We start from the raw sequence: 20318 nt of genomic DNA on the forward strand, positions 1-20318 counted from the left end.
ACTAGTAGTCCAATGTCAATGCAGATAACAGGACCTTTGCAAAAGTCAGGATGAATTTGTAATCTACTTACATAGAGAGCACATTATCTGCCTACATACAGTCAATCTAATGTGCTTACTCATAACATACAAAGGTAGTTACACAAGTATTTCAAGCCAAATCCTCTGTAAGACTACTCAAATTTTGTATTAAAGAAGGGACTGTTATGTATCGAAACGTCAAGCTAACCTTCAAAAGCAGTTTAGCATGGTTTGCTATAATCACCCTCTTGACCACATTCTCACACTTTTTCCATTCATATTCATTTTCAGATAATGAAGACCAGTCAAATATCAGACTTGCCATCCCATTTTTGCCTCATTCATGGTCTGAGTGCACATATCTAAAGCCAGATGGCAGAATCAGCCTTATTACTGTAAATTAAATCACTGGATTTGTGAAACTATTTTACCCAAAAAGAGTAAAAAAGAGCCTTTATTTTCAAGAACAACAGAAGTGACCTGAGGCTATCAAAAAACTATTAATAAACAGCAGAGATTTCTTATTTTTCATTGCTGAGTTTCATATAACATTCAGTGCCATAGAACAGCATTGAAGAATACAGTTTGTATAAATCTGTGCTATTTTCAGAATGATTAAATTTGGGAACTGAATTATTTCTTTGCTCTGTCTGCTCGTGATTTATCTCTCTGCTTAGGGTATGCACACAGTTCCTTCTCTGTGCTAACATACAACATTCTTTAATAAAATCCATTTCCTAATTAAATGGCCAAGCACAAAGTAATAGAGGGGAGTTCATCTGGATGTAAGAGACTCAGTAGGATAAAACTCTGCCTGCCTAATGGTTGATCTACAGAAAGCAACACCTCAAATACTTTCTATAATACAGATGTAAAACTCTAAACACTATTGATTTTGAAACTAAGGTAAAAGATACTAAGGTGAAAGAAGACCAACTAGCCTTGTGGTATGGTGGACCTTCAATACAGTTTGCATGGCATTGCTGTTACAACATCAAAAGTCAAATCAGACTCCTAGAATCTGAGACAAAATGAACAGTTCTGCCACGCCTAGAGATTGTGGAAATTCGGTACATAAGGAAAAGAAATCTCCAAACCCAGTACATTAAAAATCTCAGAAGTTACTCTGTGGAAAGCTAAAATCAGTCTAGTAGCACTGTGCCTTTTCTAATCCTGAGTCTTGAGCAAGGCTCCTAAATGAGCTGTTGTTGGCTGTAATCTCCAGCGGCCACAAGAAATTCCCATCTGAGGTGAAACATATAAAAACAATTTGCCTTTTCCTGGCAAATTCCCTCAGGAAGAGTATTCCCTTCTAACTGCATCTTCATGGCTTCAGCTGGTTTGGCTGTAGAGTGTCAAAAGAGCTGTGACAACCTGAATTGGCTGTAACCCTTTCTAGCGTTAAGAGAAGGTTCTGAAAGACTACAGTAGTCCTTGGCCTTACCCTGTATCTCCCAACACATTCAATGAATGTCTCCTTTCTGAAAGAGAAGCAGGAAAGCAAAAGCAGTCCTTTTAATCCAACGCTATTCCCTCAGCTTGCAGCCCAGTGCGTGAAAACGAAGTCAGCTGAATGTTCCTGCTCCAAAACAATGAACATAACAAACGACAAGTCCAAGCTATCTCACAAAATGTACCTTTATTTGTGCATTGAAAAACAGCCCTGTAATGCCCACCCCCACAGCACCAGTTATCTGCAGGAAACTCGGCACACAGCTTGAAGCACAAGCTGTGTTCGAGCTGGAAATATCAGTGAATGGTGGGGGAGGGAAGGGATACAGTGCTGGTACTGAAACACAGCAGTAAGGCAACAGGTTATCCAGGCCACCTGAATACAAGATTGTTAGTATCAGTCCCTCTCCCTTCTTCCCAAAGACCATATAGTTCTCTCATTTGAAGACTGAAGTAGTAAATTCATACATAGAAAGTAAAGCAATTTTAGAGTAGATGATTTTCTGGTAGAATTGGTTTCAGATAATAAATTTTTATCCCCATAATGCTTAGAAGGTGTTTGATTCTGAAATGGTAGGAGAGTTCATAGCACTGCCATTCATAAGGCTGTTACTGAAACTTGATTCCTTGAGCCAGTGGCAAATCCTTGCTGTAGTTGATTGTACTGGAAGAGAAACAAGCATTTAGAGACCAGACTTAATCACTGAGACAGATTATGCAGTCCACTTCTTACGTACAAGGCTTCTGTAAGCAGTTTGCCTATTTAAAGTTATGAACTGACTTTACTCCAGTTTTCAACCTAGTAACTATATACGGGGAAAGACCACATTCCCCATTATTTCTTCCTTGATAGAGAATCTATTTCTCTTTATCTGTTTAATCTTTTACTGTGACAACATCCAGATCGAAAAAGCAAGGTGGGATTTCTCACGTTCATAAAACCAAAGTTAGCACAGGTAACGGCTGTGAAGGCCAGCAGGGAATATGAACGGTCAACCACTATGGGCTGTCAGGAGATTTGGGGTTAGATAACCAAAACATAGCTAAATCACCCATCAGTGGCAATAGTGGTTCCCTCACTGTGATTGTCACTTTATGTATTTCCTGACAAGTTTCAGTAATTTAATTTTTAGATGAGTTTAAAATCAAGCAAGAAAGAAAAAAAGGTCTTCATAAAAACCCTTCAAATAATCTAAGGAATGTGAAGAAAAGGCAATTACACTCATATATAGTTATCTCACATTCAGTAAAGACAGTCTCCTTGTAGTTAAAGATTTATATGTTTTGAAAGTTTATCTGCAGTTTACATTTATTTGGAATTTAAAAGGTCTGTCTTACCAAGTAGACCGTCTCATATAAAGTTTCCATGAATCACTTCCAGATTCCCTTCCCCCACCAGTGTGCTTTTCACCACCTGTGGAAAAAAAGGTTATAAATTAAATTTGATTTTTTTTTTTTTTTTTTGGAGCACGGGAATCTGGACTAACTCCAAGAAGTGAGACATTTTACAAAAATACATGGGGAAAAACTATTCCTTTGCCCTTATTCCCTATCTGAACTGAATTACTAGAACACCATCCCACAAAATACCCACAGCTAGCTATCTTCTTCATGCTTGATGCAAAAAAATATCTGCCTGGAGTTGAAATCTCATCATCGTGGCACCAAACAACCTTGTTTTAAAGATATTTTGTCTTAACATGAGACGCAAGTACCAGAATGTGCTGGTTCTTGTACTGTTTAAATAGTAAGGTGAATACTTCTTCTTCTACTCCCTCAATTCCTTAAATATGTACCAAAAAGAGAAATAAAGGCAAAAATGCTTATATAAAGACTTTTTCATGAAAATACTATAGGTTATGGATCTTATATAAACATGCAAATATTCACAACAAAAATGCTCAAGATTGTTTAAAAACTGTTTTAAACAGTTTTCCACCTGGTCATACCTCTAAACACCTTCAGAACATACCTCTGACTTACATTCCTTTGATGGGAAGGAGGAAATAACACATGGAATTTTTAAAAACTAAATACAGGTATTTTTAAAATATCCATATTTGAGAGTTTAAATCCAACTACCTCTGGCCAGTATCTCTTTACTGCTAAAGCAGTATAACTCAAAATTAACTTCACTGATTTCTTCACATTTAGTCTTTTAAATAGACTGATTAAAACCTTGAAAAATAAAAAGCGGAGACCTAAATTATAAGTTTTACAGGGGTAATGTTTTATTCTCTTCCAGAGTTGTTAGAAAAATAAAAAAAAAAAAAGTTTTCAGTTTTAAAAAAAAGTGAAGTCTGAGGAATAATACCAAGCCTCTAGATTAAATGTTAGAGGACCTTCCCATTTGAAGGAAAAGGAAAAAAAGCATAAGTAACATACCAAAAGCACCTCCAATCTCAGCTCCGCTGGTTGGGATGTTAACATTCACAATGCCACAGTCAGAACCCTTTGGCCTACAAGGATAAGACACAATTCCTCCTTAGGATCAGGAAAGGCTTCTTTCCTAAAATGAGGGCTATAAAATGCTCAGCTAAAATTGTGCATAGGTTTAGAAAATACACAGAAGACTGAACTTATGCCTCAGGAAAGTAGAAAAATAATTTAAGTTATACCCAAGCCAGCGGAAAATCCTTCCCAAATCCTTGGTAAAGATACTGCTGGAAAGACCTTGTTTTACTTCATTATTCCAGGCAAAAACATCCTCTTCCTCCTAGAAGGAACATGTACAAATGGTTAAGCCATGATTATTCAAGGCAAAGCAGTTACAAAGAAGCACCGTGAGAAAAATCCCCAACATATCACAGCCATAACAAAAATGTACTGAACGCCACTGGGCAAACACACATGTACCATGACAGCAATACCTCCACCACTGCACAAAACACACTCTCTGCTTTTCAACAGATAGGAACAATATCAACAATACAACATAAGCAATAGAAATCTATTCCTGTACAGACTCTTAACTCCAGTGCTCTTCACATAAATGTAGCTACGCAGTGAGCTGAGCTATTATAGTGGATATTTCACTGGGCAGAACAAGAGTTACCACCTCTTGAAGTGCTGGGAGAATTGCATGGACATGACATACATCTGACATCTCTCTCCTGACTCTTCTGTTAGCATCCTTGACACCTGACTAGTTCCCCACTGTTATTTTACCTTAAATTTCAGCACATACAGTATGGGGGCAAATGTCTCAGTGTGGACAATGGGCGCATTATGAGGAAGGCCAGTCACAATGGTCGGCTCGACATAGTTTCCAGGGCGATTTATAACCTTCAAAACACATAAAAAGCAACTGAGTAAGTTTAAATTAGCATCTAGCTTAGCACTAGTGTAGGAAAGGAATCCCTCATGGTCTGACTACTACAGTTGTGTCTAGCAATCAGAAACAGAAGCTCAGGTAATCTGAGTAGGCAACTTAAATTTTACTTGTTTAAGTATTTAAAATATAGAAGCATAGCTTATGTCGACTAAGGAGGTAACCAAATTGCAAACTCTAGCAGCTGAGACTAAAAACACTTCTTTTCTCCAACTTGTATGCTAATTGGAATCTTAAAGGTATCAAGAATAAAGAAGGTGCCAGTGAAAGACAAGAATTCCCAGAATTCTCAAGGAGAATTAAATATCCCATATGACAAAAATATGCAAGTGGCTGTCTTGAATCTTCAGTATTTCCTGCAGTTTGATATTGTGAATTCAGGGATTTCCACTATTTTCCTTGTTATACATTTGACATTCACCATTTACAATGCTGTTTTTATTTTCACCATCACCTGCAACAGGAGAGTGGTATAAGAAAGAGCCAAAAGCTCTTAACTGTTTCTTGAAGGAGAAAGCAGTTTCCAAGTACAATCATCTTTACCCTAAAGACAAGGTTATTCAAACATTCTCAGACTGACTAAACTAACATCCTGTAGTGGTTGACAGAACTAACTGAGAAACAATCTTGGTCTAAGCCACCATGTTACTGTGTTTTTTCCTAGAGCACAAAATGTAGCAGGAAAAATAAAAGTTAAAGTCACCTTTCCACCACAGACCACAGAGCCACCCTGTTGTTTCGCTTGTTCTACTGCATCAAGGAACATTTTCACTGCTTCTTTTGTATGAAGAGGCCCATACAGAGTGTCAGCTAAAAACAGAAGATTCAGAGGCATACTTTCAGCAAAACTGTATACATTTGCAAGTACTCTTATCATGACATTTTGGGACTAATGTTTTAATCTGTCCAAGATGAGCAGTATTAGCCAGATTCTTCATCTTCCTTTCAGAGTTTGTATTCTAAATGAAACCAGCTATTTCTACTCCCAGGTAAACTGCTAAAACTAGATATTCTTGACCTATAACCCATTTGGAATTTAAAGAGAAAGAAACAAACAAACTTGTCTCCTAAATCCATGAGCTGGAAATGGTTACTTACGATCCCATGGATCACCGATGCGGACCTGGGCATAGGCCTTAGCAAGCTTTGCCACCACCTCATCATGGATGCTTTCATGGAGAAACTAAAATGTGGAAAGAAAGGTGTAAGACAGCACAGTCTATGTAACTATTCCTGGATACCATTGCACTTTGAAGAGGGATGAATGAAGTGTGGAGATAGTGTTGCTCATAATTCAGCAAATCACAAAGTTAAAAATAAACACAGAGTAAGGCCTCCAAACAGCACCAACACTAGAAAATAAATATGTAAAATCTTCACCATGAAGATTTAAAGCAAGTGAAGAAACAAAGCCCTGCTTTAATTGTACCCGATCTCTTATCAGTGACATCGATGTGTTCTGTAAACACTTCAGTTAAGTGTTCTAGGACAAATACTTAAGTAATTTTATTGCTACAATTTGAGGAATCACTGCCCTTCCAATACACCCAAATCAATTTTGACTAATATTTACCCAATCAACCCAACTCTGAAAAGACTGTACAAACGCTGACTGACACTCTAACACCTTTAAACTTGTGGAAAATGATTGGTTAAAAACTATTAATAAAGTAAGCAACACACAGCCCCTTGCTTTGCTGAAATCTAAAGCCTGCACCAAAATGTGTAGAAGTCACAAGCAAAGAAGTTCTGGCACCGAAAACAGAGAGAAATACAGAAGCATGCCAAGTATTATCTTCTGGGCTTTTAGCACCACATACCTTTGAAAACACATACAAAGAAACTGTTTAGATCTAGAATTATGGTGGAATGAAACCATAGTCTTATTTTTCCATCATACTTATTTACTTATACTAAGTAAAAATGTGTTTCAAATATTATTTGTTGCTCTTCTTAGTATTAGGAATTGTCAGGCATTTTCTAAGCTAATTTGGAACTAAGTTAAAATGCAGAGCTACCCAAAACAGACAATACACATTTACTCACCAGCCTTCTAGCAGTTGTACACCTCTGACCTGCTGTTCCCACCGCGGCAAACAGAGTAGATGGGATGACTAGGTTCAGATCTGCATCTTCAAACACTTCAAAAAAAATTAAAACATGAGCATGTTACTGAAGTAAACAGGCAATCCACAAGACTTAAGATGCCTACACAATATTATAAACTGACAAGTTGGTCAAGAAGCACTAAGAGCCATTGCACTAGCACAGCACAGTTAAGATATACAGAAATACCTTGAAACTCTTATTATCTCTTTACAACTGGAATTAGATACATACAACTGGACATAAATGAAGGTCTGAACTACTGAAGAGAGCCTTTTGCAATAAAGCTTACAAAGAAATTCAGCTTCATTTTAATTCAAGAAAATACAAGCAGTTTCTTGCCATTTCTCCACCCTTGTCCACACTGAGAAGTGTAGCATAAAGTAACAATGGTAAAGTATATCCAGATGGCCTTTCAAAAAACGTAGCTTAAACACACAGGTGTACAATAATAGAAAATACACAACGAGCTGAACCAATTCCTCCAGCTAGAAGACATTGAGACATCTTACAAGCCTCAAATGACTCCCAAAATATCACTTAGTTTAATCAATTCCACAAAATTCTCTTAAGCATCCAAAAGTATTATTAAATCTGGGATAAAATCCAACCAAACAATGATTATGCAATCATTCAAAGCCAATTCCAGAAAAAGCAAAACTTTGATATGAAAAATGAAACAATTTTCAAAGTCTAAAACCAGTTTATGCTACTGGCTACAAAGCAGCACAGGAAAAAAAGAAAGACTTGCTCAAATGTGATTTTCAAAAGAGTAGATGAGATACATGTAGATAAGCACATTTGTTCAGAATATGAGCAAGGTGAAACAAAAGACTGTAACACAACAGGATTGCAATTTAGGTATTTAGCTTACATTTTCTTTCTTCCATGTTGCTCAGCTTTACAGTATTTATGTTGTTTATCTGGGAACTGGATCCCTTCCACAATACCGAAGACAGAAAAACCCCCAAACATTCTATTACGTACTTTTAAAAGCCCGGTGGGCAGGTGGGGGGGTACCTAACAAAAAACAACCAACCAACCAAAAAAAGCCCCCATCAAACAGAAAAAAAGGGACAACTTGCTACAAAAACATGTGCACATTAACTTCCAAATATCATCTATAGGACTAAATTTCTACAGTGCATATTACCAATAATGGCATTGTTTCCTCCCAGTTCCAGCAGGCTTCGACCTAACAAGAACACACAAAATAAGCTATGTCAGCCACACACACATTCACTACACCTCAGTCAGTGAGTTCACCTCTAACTAGAGCTATTGTTCATTAAACATATTTTTCTGGATGAACAAAAGGTTTCAGGCATCACAATCAACTAACCACTCTAGCCAAAGCAGAAAATTACACCGAATACTACATCTATCACATGTTGTGAAGAACAGGACAGCAGTTATGGCACAAAGAAGCTTAAAAAATACGCAAAAATAGCACAGGAAAGAAAAAGAGGAAAACAGGAAAAAGTTGCAGCATGAATAGCGTGATGCAGATAAAGAAAAAGAATTCAAAGAAGAATAAGAGATCAAAATGCATACATAAAATTTAACTAGGTTTACCTATTTCTCTGGCAACTGTTTTATCTAAAATCTGATCAAAAGAATCCCAATTCTACCTCTGAGTAAACATTCGTAATCTGTTCTGGGTTTTTTGTTTTGGTTTGTTTTTTTACACTTCTATGAACTTCAAATGCAGAAAATGAGAAAACCATGTTCACAAGGTTTTCTGTTCAAAACTAAAAAGTTAGAATCCAGCAGCTGAGCTGCTGTACACTTCATGCCTGTACACTTTTAAATATTTGCAACAAAAACAGCATCTCAAAAATCATCACTTTTCTCCTATATTTATAAGGAATAAAAGGTGAGTGGGCATGTATTCATGAACACATTGCCAAAAGACCATAAGGCCTGTCCACTTTGACAATTTACACACAATTACATTCATGGACACCACTACACCCTTCTCTTAATTAGTTGTAGGACCACGGATTTGTGGATATCCTGGAAAAAAATGCCGAGCTGTAACCGAACCAACTAAAAAATACAGTACCTATCTCTGAGCAGTTTCAACTCCTATTTCCCCAAGTCAAAAAAAAAAAAGGAAAAAGGTAACACAGCTGAAACAAGCTGTTATTTTAAAATGCTATGGGGCTCCACTGGGTTTACCAGCCATGGAGAGAAACGGAGGAGAACATACACACTCACCAAATCTCTCCTGAACCATAAGTGCTACTTCCTTGCCCACTTTTGTGCTGCCAGTGAAGGACAACAGGTCCATCCTCTCATCTCTCGCCATTGCTGTCCTGCATAATGGGAGACACACCACCATGTCCAATGGAAGAGCACATAAATGGAAAAGCAGCTTGCACCTTCCACATACACCAGCTTCAATCAGGGAGGTCTTTAAAAGTCAGAACCACTTCTTTGAAACATCTGGTAAGTGACTGAGCTAATGGCAGGAAACCTTCTTAGTGAGAAACAAGGAACAAGGCAATTTCCTTCTACCTTTTCAGGGCATAAAAGCATCATTTGTAGTAAGACTAAAATTCAGTCTAAATTACATAGTGAGATCAGATCTAATTGTTATGATCTCTAAGAAAATAAGCATATCTATGACTTTTTTTTTTTAATGCTCGCCATCTGTTTTGTCTCCTCTTAAAATGCTCAAAAGATACATCTGAGTATACATTTGTACTGGGAATTTCCGCATTGTAAAAAATCAAACAAAATAATTTGGTTTGAAGCTTGGTTTGAACAGCTTCCAAGCACAAGTATAAATCTATAAGCAAGTGCTGAGTCCTGTGTGAGCATGGAAAATGGGGACATATTCTTCTCCACAAGTAATCCAAAAGGCCAACGGGCTAGACAGTGAAAGCTCCTAAGAGCATGATGAGTGGAATTTAATATTAGCTGTATTCTTTGGGTGCAAGCATATGCAGATATAGAATATAAATTTAGTCTCCTCATCCGAGAAGTTATTTGTTAGCAGCTGATCTCACAACAGCAAGTAGACATATTTATTATATTCAGATCAGGGCCAGAGTTTCAGACCAGCTGATAAAAATCATGGCAACATGTGTATGTACTGGGAACTCCTGGAGACCAGAATAACTTTCTGAGAAGCAGTTCAAAGAATATTCCTTCTACAGAGGTTCACAAAACACAAGAAATTTTACTTACCCAATGTCCGCTCCACCACAAACTAAGGAACAGATTGCTCCAGGCAACTTGTTATCCTCCAAGACTTTGGCAATTATCCTAGAATCAAAGATGCAAAAATTTCAGAGATTTCTGACAGGTGAACCATTAAAACTGTCTTGAGGTTTTTGGGGTAGTAGTCATTTAGGGTCATTGTTCTTAGGAGTTAATATTAGAGCTACAAGACTTAGTAATTAATGATTTTAAGCTGCCTACTTATATTTAGCACTTTAAAATAAATGTTATTTGTAATACACAATAAATAAGTGTTTTAAGTGCTAATATATTAAGGAAAGTAACAATAAACCTGAAGTAAATATCACTATGGCATTTATTCTTTGGAGAAGTTCTTTTTATTGATATTGAGTTTTCCTTTTTATCGAAAATGAACCCTGGAAATGCATGCTAAGGTGTTACTATGTTTTGGGTAATAAAGACTCTGTGACATTGTCTTCAGGATATGGGTCTAGAGAGTCAGTCAGAAGAATTTGCCAAGAAACTAGGTGCTGACGTTGTGCTGAGATACTAGAAAATAAGAGATGATTCTGAAACATGATTGTGTGACTGAGGGAAGCCAAATTTCAAGAGCAGTTCATCTTTCACAAGGAAGCAAACCACACAGCTAGCCTACCTTCAGCAGAAACACAGCCCTGGTTCCAGAAAAAAATGGCCAACAGTATAGGTAACATCCTACATATACAACTACTATTAGGGGAAAGCATTTCTTCTGACCACTGTTCACTACCTCAAACAGAAAAGCATTGTTTAAAAAGCAAAAGAGAGCAAAGAAACCAGAACTCACTTTGTAACAGCAACACTAACAAGGGATGTAGAAGGAGCACCCTTCCTAAAAAGGAGCGGAAAAAAAAAAAAGGAATTACATTAATTTTATTTCAATTCTTTAGGAATAAGAAATTATTCAAATAAGCAATTTTTATGGTATCTGATATACAGCACACTTTGGTTAGGCTGGTTTTCAGGTACATATTAAGACAGGAACTCAAGCGCTTCTTTCCACAGCTGAGCATTCAGAAGTTCTACTGAAATCCATGTGAACTAGGGCTAGGCCAGGCATTAGAGTGAAGCAGGCAGACGAAAGCAAAGCAGGATCCACAAGAGGAAATAAAGTTACCTTTTCAGACTTTTAATCTTAGCTGTACCAACTCCGAATATATGAACTGTTCACTACCACTGTTTCAAGACCTCAACCTGGGTTCTTTATTCACAGGCCATTTGGCTAAGACCTAGATGCTTCCCAATCTTAATATCTCAAAAAAGAGGTTATCACAAAATAAAACAAAGCTCTTTGACTATAAACGGACCTAAAAATAGAAAGAAATCAAGCCTACATTAGATAGAATCAACTATACAGAAACATCAGACATTCAGCAGCAGTTTCATGCCCAAGATAATAACTCTCTAATTTAAAAATACCGTTAGCAGGTTGGAGAGCTAGATCTTACCAGAGGCAAGCGTTTCCACAAATCATTGCAATCGCACTGTTCCACCCATAAACTGCCACAGGGAAGTTAAAGGCAGTGATGATTCCTACTAATCCAACAGGATTCCACTGCTCTATAAGGGCATGGCCAGGTCCTGAAAGCAAAGACACAACATGATGCAATTTTCATCCATTTAATGTTATCTTTTTTAAAAAAGGAAAATATGTAAGCAAGGAATCTAGCATCACTTCTCAGTCCATCACAGCATTAGCTTGTGAAGAGCTGTATTATATGTGCTCTGCAGCTTACTGGATCAAGGTTAGCTAGATTGTGAAAAAAGCTAATGGCACAACAACATAATTAGCTACTCAGTTAACATCATGATGACTGTGTGCTAATCAATAACTGACAAAGAGGTCTCTCTTTTCTAAGTGCACCACTGAACTTTTCACATACTTTCCTCTGCCATCCTCCATTAACAAAGAAATCAAAGAGAACTTAATGCTTCAAATAGTAAAGAAAAATCGATGGGGGCTCACTTGCTTACTGGCCACTTCATTAGGAACTTCATTAGGTGGCGCTACTGCCCACCAGCACATCCATTCCCAAATCTCCCTAAATAACTCACAGAACAGAGATCTTGCTGTATTACATCATCACATATTTAAGACACTTCTCCATCTCTTCATCTGTTAAAAAAGCAACTAACCAACCAATCACAAACAAACCAAAAGAAAAAAGCATACATACTTACTTTCTGAAGGCAAAATAGGTCCACCAATCATTCGGGACAAACCAACAGCATAGTCACAGACATCAACATACTCCTGCACTTCCCCAACACCCTCGACAAAAATCTTTCCCATTTCCAAAGAGACCTGACAAAATTAAGACAATTTTTTTTTTTAATTCCCTTGCATCCCCCATATATTTTGTTTCCCACCAATGTCAGGTATATCTGTACACCAGGTAAGATTTTAATACAAACGTTTTCATCAGAAGAGAATCACCTCTTCCTGAGTTATTCACAGCTTAAAGAAATAAGACAATAAACAAGAAGACAGCAGTCGCATCTCCGTACAATAGGAGGAAATTAGAGAGGAAATTAATGGAGAAATTTTAATAAAACAGATCTACTGAAAGGAGTATCCAACACTAATGGGGTTCATATGTTTAGATTAACAAAACACTGGATTTTCATCAGGACTTTGCATACATTGTTGATTAGGCATGGAACATATTGGGAAAGTGGGACGACTCTGCTCCAGCAAAAGAAAGTGGTCATTTACATTTTACATAAGCAAACTACTCATTTGACAACATATCAAAGTGAATTTGAGAGATTTCATTTGCAGACACTGCTGAAAACATCTACATATCTTAAGTATTTTAGTAACCTGGGATGTTTAGGATCAATTTTTTTTTTTTTTTTTAGCTGAAGTCAGTTCTAAGCTATATCCTTCTGTTAAAAGCATGTTAGATTTACTCAGCTGACATATACATTATCAATGAGAATAAGCTGGTATTTGAAAACATTTTCCTCCAAAAATGAGAAAATTTGCAAACTTAGGAACTGAGAAGTCATCCATTTACCCCCACTTATTTTTGCTGTCATGTTCTGATATCTAGATGTTACTTCATGCAAATACGACCTACTACTTTAGACTGATGACTGTATTTTGAAAAGGCTGTTACATGAGGATTGCCAGGGATTTTTCTCCCCACACAAATCTTAAAATAAAGGTAACTAAATGTATATCTATGACAACTGTGGTCATCTCAAGAAAGAAGGAATAGCCCTGATCTGTGACCAAAAATGGAGGGGCATCAGATATATTTACTAAAAAATGCAGCAGTGAGTCCATAAGTGCAGTAGAATTACCAGGATACTTCACAAGGACATTGTGAGACAAGGCTGAAAATTTCCAATGGCATATAAGAAAGATGAGTTTCTATTCCATTCCTTTTATATACTCCAAATCCAGGGAAAATCCTAAAATCTGAATACCTACTGTACTTCTTTCACCCTGAAGTTCCTCCTCAGTCATAGAAGAGCTGAACAGACTATCTCTTTGGGGAAACTAGAAAAACGTGACAATAAGCCACAAAAGTTTTGTTCAAGGAACACAGAGTGAACTTCTGTCTGTCCACACTCACCAGGGAAGCTGTACTGGTTTTGAATACAAAAGTACATTAGCACTCAAATTCCACAACAGAAACTCTGCTGAGGAGACAACATCAAGGGCAAGAGCAGAACAAAGTTTTGAAGGTTAACAATATGGGCTTGACTACACATGGAGTTATTCACTGACAGCTGTTTCTGAACAGCAGCACATACAGGTAAGCCCTGTAAAAGGAAAGTGGCAAGTTCCCCACTTGTCTTCTTTTCTTCCCTAGCAACTAGCAAGTGTTTTAAAGGAGATGTCCTTCAACCTTTATGTCCTGCACAGCACTGCAAGTGGATCTCATTAAGACCATCTCAGCTTCTGAAGCCTTATATTTCCATGTCAGTTGGCAAAATCCTGCAGATCACCAGAAAGAGCTCAAGGTTAAAAGCTCTGTATTACAGGAAGATCTCTTTCAGGATGCTTTTAGTACTAGACAGTGCCCTATCTGACAAGCAAGTGGGAAAACAGCTGGGCAATAGTTGTAACACTCCTCCCAGACAGAGTACAGGCTCAGAATGAATTAAATTTTCTTTCCCTATTATATATTATCATTTCACAGAATCACTGAATCATAGAATATTCTGATTTGGAAGGGACTCACAGGGACGATTGAGTCACTTCTGTGCAGGGTCCTGGCCCTGCACAGGACCACCCTGAGAGTCACAACATGCATTGTCCAAACACTCCTTGAACTCTGACAGGCACGGTGACATGACCACTTCCCTGGAGAGTCTGTTCTAGTGCCCAACCCTCTGGGTGAAGAGCCTGTTCTTAATATCCAACATAACCCTCCCCTGACACAGTTTCATACTGTTCACATGCAAGAATACTTGTTTTAAAATGTTCCTTCTTCTTTAAATTAAAACTTCTTTAGAGAAGCTAACAGAACAGCAACTGTTTAACAATCATTAAGGTTAGTATTGCAGAATGGTATATTAAAAACTGAGAAAACCAGTTTTGACACACCCCTCGCCCCTGTGCCCCACTCTCCCTTATTCCCCCACAAAGTTAAGCTACTTCTGAAAACACCTTACCAAGCTTCCTAAAACTTTGATTTTTTGTCTCAGGGCATCACCAATCTGCCGCACTATTTCTCCGCGCTTAGGTGCGGGGATCTAGTCAAAAAAAACAGAAGAATCTATGTGAGATTAAACATCTGTGATTTTTGCTGCATATATACTGCTGGGTCCCCTACCCTTGTAGTAAGCAATCATTGATTGCTGTGCTCTTTCCCAAGACTCTATTACTTGTTCATTTTTATCACACTCACTGCTTCACAAGCAACTGTTTCCTGCCTCTCAGAAACTGGTAACACTGTGCACATTTATGTCCATTCAAAACTTCAGTTCCACTGGATATTGCCAGCAGCATTCAGATTATTAGTTCTGCTACTTGTGCTCAGCTACATCACACACAATGCCCTCACACAAGCAACTGCATCTCAAGAAACAAGCATTTTTCATAAAAAGCACACTTACTGGTTTCTGAGCCTTGGCAGTGTTCTTAAAACCACATTTTCAAACGTTCAGTATGATATTTATTTTGCTAGCAGATTCTGAGACACACAGAAACATCATTCATGGAAAGATTAAGTCTATATATCAACTATTAATAGATCTTTTTCATGTGGTATCGGGATTTTAAATAATAATCAATAGCCAGGATCAATTGCAAATCATACACATGCAAGAGGATTTACAGGACTAGCAGTTCTTCGTAAAAACAGGACTGACAAATTCATAAACCATGCAATCTTATCTCTTTACAAGCAAAATCTTTCAGACAAACTCATGACAAACAACAAAATTCACAAACTAATAGCAAAGAACTTTGATAAAAGCCTTTAAAGAAACATTTAATATGTTGATTCTTTATCTGTTAGATTGCTTTCAGATTATTTCCAAATACGTTACAAGTCACCAACATTATACTCACAGATTGTAACAGAAGAACAGGTACTAATATATCCTGAGGAAGCTGTTGTATTTTTCCTACACTTTGTTATCTTCAGACAAGGCAAAACTTTGCTGGCTAAACTACAGAATGCCCAATACCTTACAAAATCCTGTTTTCAGCTTCTACCAAAGAAACAGCAGGTAGCTGTAAGAACCAGGCCTGGCACAGCCATCAACAGAATGAGTGCTGACTGGGCACAGCTGGTAGAGGTGCATGGGGAACAACAGCTTGCTAGGGAAAAACAGCTTAGGTATTGTACACAGCTATGTAACACTAAAGCTTTGGAATAACACAGCAGTCTTGTGAAACACCAGGACAGTAGGTGAACAAAAAAAGCCTGTTTGCAACCAGCAGCCTTCCTCACCCCGTGAGAACAAGATGATCAACATGAGTTGATCCAAATATCCTGCAGAATTCCCACAGGAGAAAGAACGCAGTGACAGGAAGTGAAACACATGCACAGGGATAGTTTGCTACAAGGTTTCTGAACTTCACCAGACCTGCTGGCAACAGCTCGCAGGCACAAGCCTGGCTAAATCTGTTTGGCTTTTCAAAACAAACATTTTCCACAAGCGAATGTCCTCATCTTTGTACCCCAATGATATCAGGCACAAACTGTGTGGGCTTGTTTCTCAAGATTTCCATTGCAGACTTTTGCTTTAATGCAACACACAAAATATGAATACATTTTTACACCTCCACCTGATGGGGCAATTTAATACCCTGTATCTGCCAGAGATAGGTTATAAAAGAGAAGTCTCTGTTAACTTACATCAGCCCAGACCTTCCATGCCTCTTTAGCCTTCTTTACTGTTTCTTCATAATCCTCCAAACTAGCCTATACAAAGAAGCATGTCAAAGAAAAGGTTAGGAAAATCAAAACCCCAAAACAAATGCCACAGAAAAGCTTCTGCACTCAAGACATTTCTAGTACAGAGTACTTGCACTATAGGCTATCACTTTCACAGAATGTTTCTATCCTAACACAGTGTGGTCCCAATATGACACATCTTTTGAAATCACTGTTGAGGAAAAGTGTATGTGCTACCTAAACAAACAAACAAAAAACCCACATAAACAGAAATTTTCCTTCAGATGTTCAAGGATGCTCCATAAAGAATAATGGTAAGGGAGACATATATATATCTTTTTCATATGTCTTGTTTTATCTTAGATATTACTGTTATTACAGTATTTAAAAAAAGGCTGGGAGGACTGTCCTACTCCATCAGTCTTACTGGGCATCAAAGGCTAACTGAGCGCTAATATACAAAAGAAGTAGGTTAGCACCATAGCGCTATTCTCACACTAAAAACTTTCACAAATTTACCACGTGAATGCCACGTCGCTTTCCCTCCTACTTCCCCCCGGCCACTCAGCCCCACCGAACAGCCGCAATCTGCCCCTATCCAGCAACTCCCTTTAGGGACAAACGAGCAGAGGAAGGGATGGGCCCTCGCTCTTTCCAACAATACTCGCAAGAGTGGGAGGCGGGGGAGGGGGCCGGAGACATTAAAAAATAAGGCCAACAGCCTGTTTTCGTTCCAGGAAAGCCACTGGCGTATTTCCAGCAGTATTTCCAGTCTGCGACGAGCTCCAGCAGCCGCCCTTGGAATCAACATCCCCTCTTATCCCCGGACCCAATACCCCTGGGTCCCCCAGACCCAACATCCCCACGACCGCTGCCGGGACTTTCGTGCCAGAGGGGACGCGGTCAGGAGCAGCTCCCAAACCAACGCCCCAACAGGGCCCGCTCCAGCCCCTACAGTCGGGGGCTCCTCCCCTGCCCTCCCCTCCTGTCCCCGCCGCGCTGGCGATGCCCCCCGGCCGCGCTCACCTGCCGGACGCTGGCGATGGGCTCGTTGTTGGCGGGGCAGTACGTGGTCACCACCTAGAGCAGGACGGGAGCGGTGAGCGGCGGGGCCGAGCTCGCCCCTCCACCCGCCAGAGGGGGCGCGACCCCCGCGGTCCCGCCGCCCCCGCTCCCACCCCGCTCCCCGCACCTGCCCGCGGCCGCCCCAGCGCCCGTTGTAGACGCCCGGGTTCTCCTCCTGCAGCCCCAGCTCCCGCAGCCACGCGTAGCGCTCCTGGCTGACGAGCAGCGTGGCCATGGTGGCGGCGGGCGGCCCGGCCCGGGGCAGCGGCAGCAGCGCGGCGGCGACGCGGCGGAACCCCAGCATGGCCGGCAATGGCGGCCGGCCCGCCACGCCCGCCCGCCGCCATTGGCGGCCCCGGCCCGCGCCCCCCGGCCCGCCCCCAGCACGGCGCGGGCCTGCCGTGTCCTGGCCGGGATACGCGCCCGCTTCAAACTTCTCTGAGGGAAGGGACGGCTGACAGAGGACCTCAGCAATGCCTATGGGAATCTGCGGGGACGGTGCCAAGAGGAGGGAGCCAGGCTCTTCGCGGCGGTGCCAAGGAATAGGACGGGAGGCAATGGGCAGAAACTGATGGAAGTTCCTCCTGAAAATGAAAAACGACTCCTTCACTGTGGGGTGACCACACGCTGGAACAGGTTGCCCAGAGAGGTTGTGGGCTCTCCCTCACTGATTCAAGAATAATCTGGCATAATACTGTGCCATGTGCTCTGGGATGGTCCTGCTTGAGCAGGGGGTTTGGACCAGATGACCCTCTGTTGTCCCTTCCAACCTGACCCATTTTGTGATTCCATGTGCCCCTCAAGAGCTGAAGGGACAGAGATGTCCCCAGGTCGGGTATTTCTAATTGCTGCAGAAAATAAGAGAACACTGAGGAAAAAAACTGTAGCTATCCTTATGCAACAAATAGTAACAGTAATATATAGGAGTGTGCACGACACTTTCTATTCTTTAATACCGTGCTTGAATCACAGTGAAATTAAGCGTCTTCAGCTTCTAAGCTGGCCACTTTATCCACACTCCAGTGTTTGTGATTTTACAAACTTTTTCTTTCCCATATACCGGACTAACACTCTTACCTCATTTGATATGCATTCACCTTGCAACTTTTAAAATTATTTCTATCCTGTGTTTTTACTGTACTACCCCTTAAAAGGCTCTAGAAATTTAGATGACTCACTGTGATCATGAAATATTGTTTGTTTTCAGAGATGTAGTATTTTCTGAATGACCAAACCAATTAGGAATAAATTTCGACACTAAGATTTAAATCTTAGCACACATTTAAAGGAGAGAAGAAAAATGCCACTTATCTTAAGAATTTATTTTTTGGTTTCCACAGCTACACATTTTTGTTTAATGTGAATTGCATTAACTATAAATAATTTCCTCCTTAAGAAGCAGTAGTTCAAGTAATTCTGTAGAATTCTGTAAAATGAAAAATATTTTTGGATGATGTAAACAGATTAGTAGTACAAAGTAGTCTTGGCAAGGTTCAAGAGCTGGCTTTGCCTTTGGCTTTTCTGCATGCAACATCAAATTATCTCTTGCACGTCAAAACTGGGTTTGGATACTATAAAACTTGTATCAAAAAGACAGCAATCTGTTCATCATTGTGGGTAATATATAAAGAATCTTGAGCAGAAACAACTCAAAAGGGAAATTAATACATCTGAAAGGTAATTTTTTTTTCAATCACAGGATGAAAGTTTACATATACCTGGTGGTGCAGGTGGTGCAAACACCATCAAGATAAGAGCAGCACAGGTTTTCTTCCCCTGATCTGATGCTGTACTTTAATAACCTTGACCTCAAGAAACTATCCTACAGATGGTTCGGTAGATCAGTCCCCAGAGCTGTTTGTTCTGCATCTGGCCAGCAGAGACTACTGAAAACCTCTTGGATAGGTCTTCATAACACCTGACCTGGAGTGAGCTTGTTTTGATTTAGTTATCTAGCATGTGCAGCATTCCTTGAGTTATTCTATCTCCTGATGACTGTTACTCATAGTGCAAACCTTTTTCTTGGAAGGTTGATTTGGTATATAGATCGTATAAACAGATGAATAGGCTCCAGCTAGCTGCACAGAACTCAGCATCTGGTGATCCTACAGCAGTTCCACACATGCCTTGGGGAAGAAAAACCTATTAAGGAAGTATCCCAGCCACTGAACTGAGAGGCCTGTGTGGCCATAACTGTCCTTGGATAACGTTCACTGGCATAATGAAATTTCAGAACAGAAGGACACAGCTTTGTGTTTGAAATGGACCAGATGCCCATCAGAAATCCACTGACCCCAGGGAAACTTTGCAGAGCTCTTCCTTGTAACGTCTGGCCCTGACACCTCACAGAGGGACAGGGGAGATACACTCTAGTGCAAGTACCCAGGCTTTCTCTTGGAATTAAATACCAAGGTTGTCAACCCACTGCTTCAAGAGCATCAAGGACCAAAAGGCACCAATAACCTTAATGGACCTGAGCAGTCTTACCCAGGGCCTGAAACTCAGCATTTGGTTCTTCCTGCCATTGCTCAGCTACAGCCATGCCTCTGCTTGGACAAGGATGTAGCAAGCCAGACCCTTACCTGGGAACTCATGGTCTCTGCTCTTCACAATGGGATCTGGTGATGCTGCTGGCTCTGACTAGGAGGCTGGCTTCCTGGATTCTCCTCAGAATGCCATAGTGCATCACAAGCTGGGCTGTGACTTCAAGCCCCTGTCCTGACCTCCATATCCCCAGGGAGCAATGGTCATTG

General features: G+C 39.9%; 1 protein-coding gene across 1 annotated transcript; it reads right to left on the reverse strand.

Moving 5' to 3' along the window:
* Window positions 1-1641: 1641 nt before the first annotated feature.
* On the reverse strand, window positions 1642-17880 carry ALDH7A1 (aldehyde dehydrogenase 7 family member A1). The gene is made up of 18 exons (XM_032675938.1): window positions 17693-17880; window positions 17527-17580; window positions 16462-16527; window positions 14768-14848; window positions 12320-12443; window positions 11587-11719; window positions 10926-10970; window positions 10106-10183; window positions 9131-9228; window positions 8064-8105; window positions 6851-6945; window positions 5903-5987; window positions 5508-5614; window positions 4642-4758; window positions 4092-4189; window positions 3859-3932; window positions 2812-2887; window positions 1642-2137 (listed from the first exon to the last, which is right to left on the reverse strand). Exons 1-18 carry the CDS (start codon window positions 17867-17869, stop codon window positions 2083-2085), a joined length of 1605 nt encoding a protein of 534 aa, XP_032531829.1. The 5' UTR covers window positions 17870-17880; the 3' UTR covers window positions 1642-2082.
* Between the last annotated feature and the right edge of the window lie 2438 nt (window positions 17881-20318).

The sequence above is a fragment of the Chiroxiphia lanceolata genome, chromosome Z, assembly GCF_009829145.1.
Source record: "Chiroxiphia lanceolata isolate bChiLan1 chromosome Z, bChiLan1.pri, whole genome shotgun sequence".
NCBI lineage: Eukaryota > Metazoa > Chordata > Aves > Passeriformes > Pipridae > Chiroxiphia > Chiroxiphia lanceolata.